At 32.1% G+C, this 17,831-nt stretch overlaps 1 protein-coding gene and 1 long non-coding RNA gene across 2 annotated transcripts in view; one reads left to right on the forward strand and one right to left on the reverse strand.

Annotated features, from left to right (window-relative positions):
* The window catches only part of LOC145260255 (mpv17-like protein 2), an 80,106-nt gene extending 64,848 nt beyond the window's left edge, over positions 1 to 15,258 (forward strand). Inside the window, exons 5-6 of the mRNA XM_080118084.1 lie at positions 498 to 626; positions 8,607 to 15,258. Of these exons, the coding sequence (XP_079974210.1) occupies positions 498 to 626; positions 8,607 to 8,729 (252 nt within the window). The 3' untranslated portion in view covers positions 8,730 to 15,258. The remainder of the gene's footprint in view (positions 1 to 497; positions 627 to 8,606) is intronic.
* The window catches only part of LOC145260258 (uncharacterized), a 280,225-nt gene continuing 273,605 nt past the window's right edge, over positions 11,212 to 17,831 (reverse strand). The window contains exon 2 of the long non-coding RNA XR_013864255.1: positions 11,212 to 11,528. This is a non-coding gene — a long non-coding RNA (uncharacterized LOC145260258). The remainder of the gene's footprint in view (positions 11,529 to 17,831) is intronic.

Genomic DNA, 17,831 nt, shown 5'->3' on the forward strand with positions numbered 1-17,831 from the left:
TCAAATTTTAATGAGAGCGAGCTATCATCGCCATTTGGTTGTTTATGGACACGAGGAGGGGGGGGTGCCTTTAAACGAAAAATTGATTAATAAAGGACGAAATGAAAAAAGGATTAAAAGGAAACTGTAAAATAAGTGAAAAAAAATATATATTTATTTATTTTTTTCTGCTCATGTTTCAAATTTTGACAAACTTTAAGCGGTGATTGGAGTTATCTCCCCTGGCGCTCCATTCTCCTAATCAAAAAAAAAAAGATGGCTGCTACTTGATCAATCTCATTAAAATTTGATTTTCCTCGGTAAAAAAAAAAATGCTTGATCAAATTCAGTGATTTTTTTTTGCATGAAAACTTTATTCCAAAACGAGTACGTACAATATAATTTTTTTTTTCAATATTTTCATTTTTTTAATGTCTTGATTAAACTGTACAAGTACCTTAAAATCTAACAAAGATTTCTTTTTAAATTCGAATTTTGATTTGTATTTTGTTTTGCAGATGGATTGGTTCATCTGGCCGCCTTCCCAATTCATCAATTTCTACTTTTTACCAACAAAATACAGAGTCCTTTATGTTTGTTTCATCACTTTAATCTGGGATACTATTTTGTCTTACATCAAACATAAGGTAAAGTAATACTAGTTTTGAATTCCTTTTCAACTTTTATTAATGTCAAATATCCAAGCTGTGTGTTGTACCAAGAAATCATTTTTGACAGAAATAGATGCACCTGGCAATAATATACAAGTTATAACAGAAAATAATTAAGGTCATTTGAATATGAATAATGAACCTGACAACAGGCACCTGCATGGCAGGAAACAGCAAACATGATTGTCAAAAAGTTACAAGTTAAATGTTGGATGTTTGAAAGGTCATTTTCAGCAAAAAGTATACACAGGTGTAATCAGATTGTGCCAAAGTCAGGTCCATTCAGTGAAACGATCATTGCTGAATAAAACACTTTTATGGTGTGGCTATAATGACAGTACTGTTATGAGACCAAAACTTACCTGCATCATCGACTCCAGCTACAATGTGAGATAACACTCTCAGGGGGACAGTGTCATAATACTGTAGAATTAGCAGGAGTAATAGTAGTATGCAGCACATACAACTACCCATATTAGACACTAGTGGATATTAAGCTCCACTTTATCCTATTCTTGTAATCTTTTTCGGTTAATATATCTTGCTTACATCTAATTCGCATTTCGTATTTTCTTTCCATCCTCCTAACCTTGGGTCTATATTAAATACCATTCCAAGGGGGTGTTTGAGGTGGTAACCCTTTGGTTGGCAACTTGGACCCAAGAAGAATATACCTGTCAAATTCTTATGCGTCTATTTCCCTCCTAACAACCAATTATCCATCACCATCACTGACAATGAAGATATTTTGTTATATTTTCATGTCTCGGCTATGTCGCCATTCTTTTAAGCACAGCAGAAATACAACACAAAGATGCAGTTAAGTTTATATTTAGTATACAGCTATCTTTTTCAAGTGGTATCTCCAAGTTGACCTTCAGATAGCATAACTTTATCAGGTGATGTTAAATATGTTTAAATAATGTCATGTTTATATATGTATATATATAATGTTGTATATATTTATATATGTATATATATTAGTGATAGGACGATTCCAATAAAATTACCAATTCCAATTCTAAAAGCGTCTAATTACCTTAAAAAAGTAGAATTTATTTTTTTTATGTGTGGGAGAGAGGAGGCGTAAAGAGTTTTCATTTACTTTTATCTGTAAATACAATTTTTTTTTTTTAATTTGACAAACTTAATGTTTTCCATCTATTCATTCTATCCAAGATTTTAATAAACTCATTGTAAAACTTTCTATCTATATTTTTCACTTGGTTATATTTTTTTTTTTCTTATTCATTCACTTGTGCCATTTTTACTCTGCCATTTCTTCTTTTGCTACTTTTACCTAAATTTTTTTATTGTGATTTATAAATTTTAGTTTTACTGATAGTTTAAAACATTCCTTGTTTCATCATTTTATCAGCAACAGGAATTAAGTTTAAAACGAACATAAAAATTAAAAGAATTGTTTTTACAATTGGAAATCAGCCACAAATGTTTCTGATTCTGATAACGATACTCCAAAAAGTTCTGATTTTTCCAATTCTAATTGATTGTCTACAAACTACTAAATATATGCATATATTGATATGTGTTTGGAGAGAAAGAAAGGACAGAGCAAAGGATAGAAATAGGTAAAGAAAATGAGAGATTTCTATTTATCTGTGCCTAAACCTAAGCATAGATTCCATGAACAAAGCTTCTTTATTAGAACTGCACGCCTGTGGAACTGTTTTCCATTTGCCTGCTTTCCAACTGACTACAATATGGTCGCCGTCAAGTCTAACATAAACAAGTTTTTGAAGAGCTGTTCCCCTTAAGTAATCCGATTTACCAAATTTACACTTCTAACGATTACTATGATATTGTCCTTTTTGACCACTGTACAATCTTTAACTCTTATCCTCGAGTGGCCTCTGAACTTTGATAAGTGGTGATTCCTTTGTAAAAAAAAAAAAAAAAAAAGTGAATTTGTAAATGAGCAGGTGTGAGTGTATGAGGGTATGACTGGACAAAGCGGGGGAGGGCAGAGCGGTAGCTCTAGATATATCTAAGGCTTTTGACAGGGTATGGCATGAGGGTCTCCTCAGTAAAATCAGATCATACGGTATCACTGGTAGAATACTTAACATAATTAAATCCTTCTTAGATAAGAGAAAAATCCAGGTTTTCCTCGACGGTCGTACATCTAAACAATATGATATAAATGCGGGAGTGCCCCAGGGTTCTATCCTTGGACCTCTATTGTTCCTGATATTCATAAATGACCTCCCCGACAACATTGCCTCTGAGATGGGTATATATGCTGATGAAACTACACTCTATGGCAGGCACGACAGGAAGACGAATGAACACATTTCTAAAGAAATGGCAGAAACACTAGAGGAAGACCTCCAATCTGTAGTGGAATGGGGACAAAAGTGGTTGGTCGCATTCAATGCTGCCAAGACTAAACTAGTTTCATTCAATAATTACAAGAAACCCTCTCTACCACCCATAGCAATGGCCAACGACTCTTTATCTGAGAGTCCATCTTTCAAACTCCTTGGCCTAACGTTCACAGGAAACATGAGTTGGAACAATTACATTGAAGGCATTGCCAGGGCCGCTGCAAGAAAGGTGGGCTCTCTCTACCGTGCTAGAAAACTACTAACACCTGAAAGTATCCTGTACCTCTATAAGGCCACCATTCGCCCATGTATGGAGTATTGCTGCCACATCTGGGCTGGTGCATCTGCTACTAGTCTCTCGCTCCTTGACAAGGTTCAAAAGAGAGTCGCAAACTTGATAGGCCCTGAACTGGCATCTAAGCTTCAGCCTCTGTCCCATCAACGAAATGTTGCATCCCTCTGCCTTTTCTACAAGTATTTTAGTGGTGAATGCTCTGACGAACAGCAATCACTTGTGCCCCCACGACGTGAGCACCCTCGACAAACCCGACAGGCTGCTAAATCCCACCCCCACACTGTAGAGATCCCTAGATGTAAAAGATCTTTTTACTCCAATAGTTTCTTCCCCAGAACTGCTAGACTCTGGAATTCCATTCCAGGTCCCTGCTTCCCCAACAGTACTGACGTACAGAAGTTCAAGTGTAACGTGAACCGACACCTTGCTGCCCAAATCCCTACATAGTACCCCAGTAGGTGTTGCCCCTGATATAGTCCCTAAATGACCAAGTTCTCTCTAATTCTCTCTCTTCTGATCTTTAGCGTGTAGTACAGTGGGGAAAAAAGTGGCTGGTTACTTTTAATGCATAGAAAAACAGGCTTCCATCTTTACATCATCAATGTTTTGATTCCCATCTGGCATCAATTGCTCTCATCTTGGGTAGGCTCCATGTTTTGACAAGCTTCTGGGCTTGACCTTTACTCTTGATCTAAAATGGAACATGTACATCAAATATGTTGCCAAGGTTGCTGAAAAAATGGTGGGATTATTCTATCAATCCGGTAGATATCTACCTGCTGATGCAATTTTCTACCTATATAAGAGCCAGGTACATCCAAGGATGGAGTATTGCTTTTACATCTGGGCAAGAGCTGTTAGGAAGACCTTGTCCTGCCTTGACAGAGTTCAGAATAGACTTTGTAACCTAGTAGGAAATGCCTTTTTCTCTTCTCTGCAACCTCTTTCTCACAGAAGAGACATTGCTAGTGTGTCTGTTTTATCGTTATTTTCATGGCAAATCTGACCTCCAATCTATGGTCCTTTCTTGCTAAACATTCACAAGAAACACTCGTTTGGCTGAAAACACTATCAATAATTTCCCCCACTCTTCATCTGTGCCTAAACTTAAACGTAAATTCCATGAAGAAAGCTTCTTTCTTAGAACTGCACACCCGGGGAACTCTCTTCCATTTTCCTGCTTTCTAACTGACTGCAATATGGTCGTCTTTAAGTCCAACATAAACAAGTTCTTGATGAGCCGTTTCCCTTTAGTAATCGAATTTATCAAATTTACACTTCTAACGGTTACTATGATTTTGTCCCTTTTACCATTGTACACTCTTTAACCCTTATCCTCGAGTGGCCTCTGGGCCTTGATAAATGTTGATTCCTTTAAAAAAATAAAAAAGCTACATATTTTGGTTTTGATTCTAGTTGATGACACCAAACATTTTTTTTTTTTTTTAACTTTTGAAATCACAATATATTTGGTACAATATAATAATCAATAGAATATTGGCTCTATAATAAACACGAAATCTGCATAAATTAAAATATCATATTTAAGCGTATTTTACGATCGGTCAACGCCGGGCGACCTGTTAGTGTATGTATGAGTTTTCTTAAGTTTTTAGTTTTTCTGTATAAATCGATTCGTTTAAAGGGAAATAACTCTACAAAGACTTACCTCCCTTGACATGACAGGGTTTTATTTTTAATGATTTTTAAGAGATAGCCACTTAAGAATGTTGACAAATCAACATTAATTCTTTCTTGAATGCCTTAAGAGTTCGATGAACTATTAAGGTTATCCTATCTTATCGATATACAAATTTTGTGAGGAAATGGTCAGTTTCAGATAGATGTAACCGAATTTGTTATATATTTACATATAAAAAGTAGCATGATTTCATTATGAATTTTCCAGAAACAAGTTACCTAGGTGGTGCGTGACAATATCAAATAAAAATGATCAAAAGTGTGAGGTCTGTTTTGACATCAGTTGCTGGAAGATTGGATGATGTAATCCATGAGTCAATGGCAATTATAAACAGCCGTGTGTAGATGTGGTGTAAATAAATGTCCCATTAATAGAGAAGAAAAAAAGATTCCATGTATGAAAGGTGGGATTAATGTCCGGTTTGTCCATATATGAGAACGTTAGTAACATATATGTTAGAGTGTGTGTGTGTGTGTGTTAAGTCCTTGTGTGTCCATGATGGATTTGTATATCTTGTCAAAGTCAAACTCAGGATTAGAGGTCCAGCTGTTTTTTTTTTTGTTTTTTTTTTTAATTTATTTTATGAAGCCACTCCTTGATGTAAGGAGCTATATATATATACAGTGATGATCATATTTATTGGCACGGTAAAATAAAAGTTAAATTTTGTCTAATAAATTCTAAAAAAGGGATTAAATTAAAGAAAATAACAAAGTATATTATGTATTTTTAACTGGCCTTTCCGATGCAGCAATCGGATTTTAGAAAAAATAAATAACAAAGGAACAACAAACATAATTGCAAAAAACCCTTGTTCAAAATTATTGGCACGATTTATTTAATAATCAATTGTATAGCCTTTGGCCTTGATTACCTTCCTCAGTCGCTTTTCATAGTTTACAACCAAGTTGTTGCACTCTTCAGTAGTAATTTTAGCCCACTCTTCCTGACAATAATCCTCCAATTGAATAAGATTCTTAGGCTTCCTTTGCATTACCCTCAATTTTAATGTTCTCCATAAATTTTCAATTGGATTAAGGTCTGGGCTTTGTGATGGCCACTCCAAAACATTAATATGATTGTCCTCAAGCCATTTCTTAGTCAGTTTAGCCGAATGCTTTGGGTCATTATCTTGCATGAACCACCAACGACGACCAAGTGAGAGCTCTTTAGCAGAGTCTTTCAGGTTTTCATCCAATATTTTAACATAATCTTCCTTTTTTATGCGACCTGTGACCTTAACAAGTCGCCCTGGTCCAGAGGCAGCAAAGGATCCCCAAAACATCAAACTGCCTCCACCGTGCTTCACTGTGGGTATGGTGTTCTTAGGCAGGAAAGCTTCGCCAGATTTTCTGTAAATATAAGACACTTTATTATGGCCAAATAACTCTATTTTCGTTTCGTCAGTCCATAGAACACGTTTCCAGAATGCAACATCTTTATCAATATGACGTTTTGCAAAGGCTAGCCTTGCTTTCAGGTGCATAGGCTTCAATAAGGGAGTCTTTCTCGGACGACATGCTTTTAAACCAGCTCTCTTCAAAACTCTACCAACTGTATGTCGAGATACATTCACTCCAGAGGTGCTCTGTTCATCAACAATCTCCCCAACAGAGATCCTTGGGTTTTGTTTTACTTGTCGAACAATTTTCCGTTCATCTCTTGGGGAAAGAATCCTTTTTCTCCCTCTACCCTCTAAACTCATAACGTGGCCTTGCGATTTGAACTTGTTTATTATGGCTCTAACAGTGGATTTGGGAAGGTTTAGCTTCTTTGAAATCTTATCATAGCCCTCCCCATTGGTATGGCATGCTACAACAAGCTTTCTGACGTCTTCGCTGTGTTCCTTAGTTTTAACCATGGCGATTGAAAATTATAATTTAGTCACTTATAATAGTTTAAATAAATCGCTATCTAAAAATTATCTGAAAAAAATTATTCACTGAATTAGCGTTAAACAAGCATAATATGGCTATAAAAAAGTTCAGAAAGCACGTAAACCGGAAATTGATTGATATTATACTGATACTAAAAGAAAAACAAAGCCGTGCCAATAATTTTGAACAAGAGTTTTTTGCAATTATGTTTGTTGTTCCTTTGTTATTTATTTTTTCTAAAATCCGATTGCTGCATCGGAAAGGCCAGTTAAAAATACATAATATACTTTATTTTCTTTAATTTAATCCCTTTTTTAGAATTTATTAGACAAAATTTAACTTTTAAAATAGATTAACTAATTGATATAATAATTGATTGATTTTGTGCTATGAAACAGATAATGTCAAGAATTGTAAATGTCAACTGAATTAAAGGAATAAATTATAAGATGGTCAACATCATGAACTTTGGAATATAGACTTTTGTCATTGATTCACTATATTGTTCTGCAATTACATTGAGCTTCTTAAATAAGGATTGGTATATATTAAAAAGAAATAAAGTATATTTACACTCACACACACACACACACATATATATCTTATTTATAGTATTCCAAATTTTATTATTGGCTTTATATAATTGATAATTCGGTAACCATTCGTATACCAATAAATTTTAAGTCAGAATGAGATGACTTAAATTGTAAGCTTAAAAAAAAAAATTTTTATCCAAAATTTTAAATGAAAAATGAGATTGCATCAAATAAAGAGTAATATTAACTCTATTCTCATTATGGAATAAATTTAAACAACAACCACAACCACTTTTTGAAATTACACAAATAAGTATGCCAATATATTTGTAAATAAACCAAACAAATTCTAGATACGAAACTAACATAGAATCAAAACAATATGGCTGGAACATAGTTGATTAGTTTGGAATAGAAAAAATAAATGAAATAAGGAAATAAAGAAATTTAATTTAATAAATTAGCAAATAATATTAGTAAAGTATATTAAGTGAACATAGGTAATTGGTGGCAAAGTTAAATGATAATTCAATTGAATTTCTTTTTTTTATTTATTAAATAGATATATGAAAATAGGTAAATATAAAAATCTTTAAAAAAATTTGAAAGGAAAAGATGTAGGTTAAATATATTCTCATAGTTTTCCTTAAAAGGGAAATGGATGTCATATTGTTCATTGTAAAAGTGTTTTAATTTTATTTTTATTTCGGACTATTAGTCTCATCTTTATTAGTTGTTGTTTTTGGATCTTTTATCTTAATAAAGATGAGACTAATAGTCCGAAATAAAAATAAAATTAACATATAATGCTCATCTCAAAAAATGAATTCCAATTAAGGAATAATATATATATGTAACAGTGTTTTTGTTTTGTTTTTTTTAAAAACGTCCTTTCTTGTGAAAATCTTTGAACGATATAGGGTTTGAATTTGTCCAAATGGTCTTGAAACAATTGTGACGAACGATGAAATACACTATTTGTTGCTATATATACATTCTTTGATGTCTTGATTTTGTTATATGATTTGTGTGTGTACACGAAAAACTTGCATGTGTATTCTGTTATCAAAAACTTGTACGTTCATCATCAAAAACCATGAATGAATATTTATCCTGAGAAAACATATTTCTTCATAGATAGCACTTATGCATACTCTTCTTCAACAAATACACATATCTTTTTCTTTTATTTACTTTCTAGGAACAAGCTGCAGAAAAATACAAACTAGAAGAAAGCAAGAAGCTTGCATTGCAAGAACCTGATGAGAGTCCTCTTGATGAAAAACATCCTGCAGAGGAGAATAAGCCACCAGTTCCAGCTTAATTCTTTTATTTTAGTTTAGTTACGAAATATAGAAATTGTGTTAGATAGATTTAGTTCCCACATCATTATATTAATGAGTTATTCACCTCTCTGTCTGTACTAGTCTTTCACAACTTTTTACAAACAACACATCCGGGGAAAAACGTATATATCATGGGACATTTTTTTTTTTAAAATGTTAAAGATTATAGATTTAATATTAATTTAGGTGCTTTACATAATTTTAACCAGACCTATTGCCAAACCAGACCTAAAATTTAGTTTGGTTTAGTGTTATTTGAATAAACAATATTATACAGCATAATCACATTGGTACATGGTTTAACCAAAGTTAAGCAATGTGGAACTTGGTCAGTACCAGATCAGTAATTATTTGAGAATGCTAGCCATTGTAAACCATTTTTCCTTTGACTAGGATTTACATGTGGCTGGGGACCGCTTATGAATTGGATATTCCCTGGAAATCTCCGCCTTTGGAAGAAAGCATAGCTCAACAAAAGCCGATACCGCACTAGGTATTATTGTTTTTATTTATTTTTTTTTATTTTATTTATTTTTTTAGGCTTATTAAATGGTTTGGTTCAAATTCTGTTGAAGTACCTTAATCTGTAATTTATTTGTTATTTGAATTAAACAAATGATGTTAAATAAATTTAATTAGCTAGAAAAGTCAGAAATTAAAATGAACAATTTTTTTTTCTGTTAAAAATGTTTTGTTTTTTATTAGACTTAAATTTTTTTAAATAAAAACATTTTTAACAGATTAATATTTTTAAAAAAATATTTTAAATATAAATGAAGGGTAGTAAAAAAAAAATTGTATGGAACATATATTGATTCAAACGTTCACATGCACACAGAGACATACCAGGTATTATGTGTTTTTTTTTTTGTTTGTTTGTTTTTTTTTTACTAAGATTAAAAAAAAATAGTTTGGTTCAAATTTTATTCAAGTATTTTAATTTATAATTCATTCATTCTTAGAATTTTAATCAAACAAAAAATATTAATTTATTTGTATAGAAGTTATAAATTTAAATTTAAAAAAAACTAGGTTAAATTCAACATATTTTTGACAAATTATTTTAAATATTATAAATGAAGAATAGTAAACAAAAAGTAATATTCATTTATTAGCATTTACAATTACTACATCCACATACACACAGTTATAAACCACACATACACATATGCAGTTACACTAGTGTGTCACAGTACAGCTGCTGAAAATTTCTCACTGTCTATACCAATACTCAACTTCCTCCTTTTTTATCCAATTTTTTTTTTTTAATTTTGAAAAAGAAACTCTTTTTTTTTTTTTTTTTTTTGTATTTTTATTATCCAGTGACTAAAATGAACTTGCCCATTCAAAAACTAAAAGATAGTTATACAGACACAGTTCAATAGTGTCATCATCAGTATGACTAGATATGACTACTTACCCATATGTGGTTTCTAGTGTCCTATGAATTAGATAATAAAATTCACCACTGGAAGTAAGAAAAATTAGATTTCATTTAAATGAAAGTTTTTATTTCTTTACATTTTATTATTTTACAACGATAACGACAAGTACTCAATTATTTGTTTTTACACTAAATGGAAATGATGAGTTCCTTCACCAGAGTGTTCTGCCATATATATATATGAAATATAGATATTATATAAGCCTGATGAATTCTCACGAGAATGAAACACAGAATATTCTGTGTCTATTGCCATATATATTTTCATAACTTACTACCTAGCTCTATCTCTGTATTGAGCACTGTTGAAGTAAATACTGATAAATTTACCAATAAAATTATATCTTCATATATTTATGTGATTAAATGAAGTAATCATATATATATATATATATATATATAATTACAATATACTTGTGGCAAGTGAGCTACAAAGACATGTATGTTTCATTCCATTAAAGAAATTTGTCAGGCTCATTGCTAACAGCCTAATGAATTCTTTCAATGAAATGAAATATAAACCAACCTCAACATCACTTCAATGTTATAATGAAAACCAATGTGTCAACACTATTATTTTAATGGATATCTCTCCAGGCAAGGCATGAAGTCATTATATGTAAGGAGTTAAAAAACAAAATACTACTTCAAGGTCAAAAACTTGCCAACAGGCAGAATAGGTTCTGACCCCGAAAACAGCAATTTTTCTCACATTGTCAGAAGCATCCTGTATCTTGTCAACATGATTAAATGTGTGATTAGCTTTGAAATGTACATCACTCAAAAAACCGATGCTTGATCTAGATAATCTTTGCTAAGTTTGATAATGCATTTTGTGGGGTTGAAAAATGTGTATGAATAATAATAATTTAACAGCCATATGTTTTATTTCTCTCGGTGCCATGTGAATGCCATTACAAGATTTGGCATGTATTGATCACTCTTAGACAGCAAAAGCCAATTTTTGTCTAGAATCCTCCCTACTTATTGGAAAACAAAACTAAAATATCTGTATGATGTAAATACCCACGTTGGGAAAAAAAAATCATACACTAAAAATCATGTAAATTCCTCAAGTAGGTTTCTTTTTATAAAGAGAACCATTTTGAAATGAATTTGAGTTTTTCCAATGCCTTCTCTCTTCCCATGCTAATAATAGGTTCATAAAATCTCGATTTGGAGTTGCTTTCAGAATGTTTTCAAGATGGTGGCATAAGATCGTCTCTCATACTTTAACCATAAATTTTGATTTTCTTATTTAAAAATGAAACTACTTAATTAATTTACGTAATCTTTTGATCTACAATGTTTTATTTCTGTCACCAATATGTAACTTACATAGATTTTTCTTTCTGTGTTTTTTTTATAATGGGGCAGTAATTCTGGACCGACTGATTCGGTTGGATACCGCTAAGCATTAATAATGCATTTCTGATGGGCAAAACAATTACAGCATTGGTGCCAAATTTGATTCAGAAGAATTCTGTTAATACAAAATAATTTGATTGGGATCATTTTTTTATCAATTTATTAAATAAGGCTGTAAACAATTTCTTCAAAAATTGTTATATTTACTTTAATCAGAATTTTAAAAAAATGGACAAAATATGTCATCTTCATCTTATAGATAAGGTAAAGCTAGTCAATTTTCTATTCTATTTCATTGACGTTAATAGCTTTTTGATACAAACTACATACTTAAATCTGTTTTGTTATAAAAATATGGTTTTCATCTGAGTATGTTCTTTAAAAATTGTTTTGATTTCCAATGTCTTTAATCCTATGAATATTTTATTTTGAATTAGTATTAATATAAAAGAATTGGGAGGAACATTATCCCCATACACACAGAACTACTATTCTTGCCATTCATTAAAAATTGGATATTATCTAATAAGATACATATTTTTGATATGCACCGGTTCATCATTTTGATTCAAGCGTTTTGATTGGCTTTTTTGGTTTAACCAATCGCTGTCTTTCTTTAAAATTATATTTAATAAAATATTATCCTTCAAAGAACAAATAATGCATAACTATGCAAAAAAAAAATAATTTTATCAATCATTAAAAAAGGAAATCCACTCAAAATAATATTTAAAGATTTTGTTGTATAGTTTCAGAATTAAATCACCTTGTTTAACGAATATAAATGCTTCTCTTTGTACAATGTGTTTATATATTTTAATTACAGGGTTTCTTCCCAAATGCATATTAAATGGCAACTTACTGTTGCCAACTTTAGAAGTGCAGAACCTTAGTCAAATCACCTTTTTTAAATGTTTATCTGGAATAAAATATACACGATTACAGAACAAATTTACAGATACAAACAAAAATTACTAAAATTGTTTGTTAAATTTACTAATGCCAAAAAAACAAACATGCATTTTATTTTTTATTGAGATAAAATTTTGTTTATTACTAAAATGTTTTGGTTTTTGTTTTGTTTTCTACACCTTCCAAAAATGTTTTTTTAAATGCTGATTATGAATACAATACAAAGAGATTTCCTTCCTTTTTTCTTTTTTCTTTTTTTTTTCTTTTTTCAAAGAAGTTATTATTTTGTTATTACTACAAGCAGTGGAAGATGTTTCTTAAGCTAAAATCAAAAAAGATAATTTAAAGAATCGGTTTTGGCATCGAAAAATGGGCTTAAATTTTTCCGATTCCGACTAATCGTCCCAACACTAATATAATTTCAGGTTTATATTTTCCAGAAGTTAAGTAACCTATGAAATTTAACGAGTGCTCAATACTGAAGTAGAGCAAGATATGCTTTTGTTTTTACCTAAGTATTAATATGTCACTACACATTCATGAGCATGTTTCGGTCAGCTACTTATTAGTAACTAGAAACCTCTTCAGGCAATATAGCTTATACAAAAGTTAAGTTTGTAAATATTTACAAACTTAACTTTTGTATAAGTTATATCACCTTAAGACGTCTCTAGTAACTAGCTGACTGAAATATGCTCATGAATGTGTATCGACATATTAATGTGTCTGTAAAAACAAATAAAGTGAATGTGTGTGTGTGTGTGTGTGTGTATGTAAAAGCCAAGTACGTCCAAGGATGGAGTACTGCTGCCACATCTGAGCAGGAGCTGCTAAAAACAGCCTATCCTGCATTGACAGAGTACAAAATAGACTTCGTGGTTTAGTGGGGGATGCCTTTTCTCTTCCCTGCAAACTCTCTCCCACAGAAGAGACATTGCGAGCCTGTCTTTGTTTTATCGTTATTTCCATGGCAGGTGCTCGTCTGAGCTCCAATCCCTCGTCCCTCCTGGCCAATCTTTCACGAGAAACACCCATCTGGCTGAAACTACTGTGAATAATTTTCCCCACTTTTTATCTGTGCCTAAATCCAAATGTAGATTCCATGAGCAAAGCTTCTTTCTTAGAACTGCACGCCAGTGGAACTCTCTGCCGCTTGCCTGTTTCCCACCTGACTACAACTTGGACATCCTCAAGTCCAACATAAACAAACTCCTGACAAACCGCCCCCTTAAGACACTCTATCAAAACCCCCAATACTAATGATTACTACAATACTATCTCATTGATTACTGTACACGCAATAACCCTTATCCCTGAGTGGCCTTCGGGCCTTGATAAGTGGTGACCCCCATGTAAAAAAAAAAAAATATATATATATATACACACACGCATGAACGGAGGCAATGACTATATATATATATATATATATATATATATATATATATAATGGTCAATGTTTCCATTCAGTCTTAAGGGACAGTGGATACCCCCTATAAGGGTAGCTGCATGGGTAATTGTGAGGCAAGGGTTGCACAATCTCCAACCACACCTCTCCTGAATTGGCACTACTTGAGTTCAGTGGCAAGGAGAAATCCAGAACGACTGGAAACAATGCCGAGATAAGCAGAGAGCGCATACAGCACCTGGAATTCTCAAATGGTCACCCATTTTAGTAATGACCAGGTTCAACGTTATAGATATATATATATATATATATGCGCACAGAAATACTAACAACTGGAAAACAATAAGAACAAATAGTGAGTTACTGAGATGTCCTTTCACGAAGCAATATGCGCATAAACATAAGTTAAAATTATATTTTGAATATTAATTTGGCATTTGAAGCTCTTTGTCATAATTATGGATAGTTTTATTGAAGAACAGGGAGGTTTGTTTTTTTTGTTTTCTGAATTTTTTTTTTTTTTTTTTTAATTTAATTTTCTGAACCGTCCATTTTATATTCCAACCAAATTGGTGTAGATAAATCCCATGTTTTTTTTTTCAATTACTTTTGATTTGATTCATAAAATTATCATTGAATTTAGTTTTGGTGTCTTTACATCTATTCTCGTTTATTTTTGTTTCAAACGCTAAAAAAAAGATCCAAACAGGACTGAACCCTCATCTGATAATTTGATGAATTGAATCGAAAAAATATGCGGAAAAATGAAACCAGAAACTCACGGAACTTATATGCACCAATTTAACTGAAATATGAAATGTACTATTCAGAAAATTTGAAAAAAGAAAAAAACTCATAAAACAAAAGAACTGTTATTTGCCTTGATGAAAATATGCTCACTAAATAATAAATACACACACACATACACTTTTTATTAGTTTTACAAAAGCATTAATATGTCACTACACATTTAGGAGCATGCTTCAGTCAGTAACTAGTGATTTTTTCAGGCGACATTGCTTATACAAAGTTTAGTCTCTAGTTACTTGTAACTGGCTGATCAAAACATGCCCATGAAAGTGTATTGACATATCTTGCATTGAGCATTTGTATTAACTTTGTTTAAATTTCATTGGTTGCTTTACCTCTGAAAAATATGAATCTGGAATTATATATTTCTTAAAGAAAAATCATAAAAGTACACATTGTATCTTAAATGTTTTTATACACTTACTTGACATGAAAATATATTTTCTTAAATGATTATGAATTTGTTTTCGTAATTCGTATTTCTATTTTATCACTTAAATTTACATAAATATGTCAAAATTTACAAAGAACAAATTCTGATAAAATAAATATATTCTCTCTCGTCTCTGCCTTTGCATTTCTTTTTATAACTTTACAGAATTGAAAAGTTTTAATAAAATTAAATTTCTTTTCCTTTCGTTCTTCATTAAACAGACAAGTAGAAACATGAAGTTGGTAGGAGAATAATGTCTGCGCTTTGTATAGGGGGATCTGGAAAGATGCCATCCATGGAATCGTTATTAAAATTCACAATCCTTACTGCAATCCAAATATTTTTGGTACAAATAAACTTCAGTGCATGTCTGTCTTGCCCACCAAGATTCAGTTATGAGTGTCCAACAATCTGTGTTATTTCACTGTTTAATAACATGTCCATACACTTTGGTGATCATCTCATCAGTAAGTGTGATTCTGGATAGGCTTCAAACTCACCAGATCTTAAGCCCCAGATTTTGAAGTTTTCTGCAAAGAACAGAATACCGATTTACAATGCGTACGTGACATAGACACCAGGGTCGTTTTTTAATTTCGAGAAAAGGAATAAAAATTGTCTGTTATGAATGGATTTCTCTTCCACTGAGAGAGAACAAGAAATTGAAGTGTAGCATCTTAAGAACAGATACAACACTTTGATCTTGGCCCAAAGGAGTGAAGTGTGGCTTCCTACTACACAAGTTATTGTTTGCCTTAGACTCTGAAAGGCAAGCATTTGCTGGCATGCAACATTGCATTACAGACACAGCTATGCAACATCACACCCAAGCAATATAGATATCCCCTTAAGAAATGGATTTTTACAAAAGTGCCACAAACTTACTGAATTATTAATGAAATTGAACGATACTTAATAAAAATTTGATTCATCCTATGCCTGCCTTGTCTACCAAGTTACAATCATGAATAACCAACAGTCTTTGTTTTATCATCAAATGATAAACACACTTGAATATCAAATGCAAAATTGTCAACTCTTTTTTACTTAAGCTGTAATGGCCATTTGCAGTTTAGGGATAGTCTGGGGACTTGTTTTGGTAAATATTATCTTTGAAGTAACTCCAGATAAAAAAAATTTTGTTATCGTCTGGTGAATATGAACTTCATTCAGGATCACCTCTTACTGATGAGCTAATCACCAAAGTGCCCCCCCTGTATCATTTAGTGGCAATAAAATGAATAATGTTGGGCATTTATGACTAACTTGGTAAATAAGTCAGTCATAGACTGAAGTTTATTTGTACTAAATATGGTTACAATGCAGAAAGAGTTGTTGCGCATTTTATTAACGATTCTATGGATAGCATTTGTTTTATCTTTTTTTTTTTTTTTTTGTAAATTCTGGAAAGGAAGTAATTGTGAACTTGGTCATAAAGTAGCATAAGCAGCTTGCAACAGAGCATTTGACGAGATTATCACAGATTAACATGTTTTGAAGATGGTTCTCGGCTACCAGACTATGTAAACAAATTATATCAAGAAGATTTCATTGAAAACCGGGTAGTTCTCCAGAAAATAACTTTATATCGAATATTGCTGATAAAAAGAAAATGTCCCCAAAACTTTTTGATGTACTTTTCTGTTATGGTCAAAAAAAAAAAAAAAAAAATAGTAATACACCAAAATTCACAGAAATTCATCCAGTATTTTTGTTTTTTAAAAATAAATTCAAGTTTTATCAATAAATTTTCATCATTATTAAAATCAAGATGAATAATTCAAATTTTAATCCAAGCAGTTCCGGCTAGAAAGCACTTGTTGATAAAACTGGAATTTACTTTTTAAAAACAGAAATATTGGATGAATTTCTATGAATTTTGGTATACTTTAATTTTTTTTTTTATACCATAACAGATAAGTATAGCATAAAGTTTTTGGGACATTTTCTTTTTAATAGCAATATTCGATATAGTGGTTCATCTGAAGAACCACCAAAGAAAGATCAAGAGTCTGACCAACAAAGATATAAGACAACCAGGTAAGGATTAAGACAAGCATGTCACTCTTGACGTCTGAAAGATTGTCTCAAGATAAGGATAAGTGGCAGGATTTTGTTCTTAAACATGCGATGAAGCTCTCGAATAGACATTGATTTTTAACATGGCATTATGAAGATAAAGAGATATGGCATAATCACATTGATACACCAGTTCTTCAGATCACCAAAGTTAAGCAACAATGAGCCTGGCCAGTACTGGATGGGTGACCATTTGAGAATACTAGGCGCCATATGTGTTGAGACACTTGTAGTCTGTCTAAACTGTACGAACGAACTGACTAAACCAAGATGGCCGACTCCTATTTATATCACCACAAGCAAGGGAGGTAACAATGTAACTGAAGCAAGGGAGGTAACCAATGTCTACATTAACATTGCTGCTGTCCTCAAGTGAATAATTTATTTCTGATTTAACAAGTCCCTTAGAAGCTCAGACGAAGCTCCTGCCTTGGTCAAACAGAGACCTGATCACAACCCTTGATCCATTCTATCTGTATCTCCCCTCTACTCTTCATTTCCTTCAGCCTTGCTACATCTATTCTCAATCGTCGATCGCTTACCAGATTGTTGGAATTCAATGTCTCCACAAGTGATGCATTATCTGTCTTGCAGAGAACGTCTGGCAATTTAGACAACTGAAATACCTC

The sequence above is a fragment of the Euprymna scolopes genome, chromosome 3 (genome assembly GCF_053919585.1).
Source record: "Euprymna scolopes isolate OS-2025 chromosome 3, ASM5391958v1, whole genome shotgun sequence".
NCBI lineage: Eukaryota > Metazoa > Mollusca > Cephalopoda > Sepiida > Sepiolidae > Euprymna > Euprymna scolopes.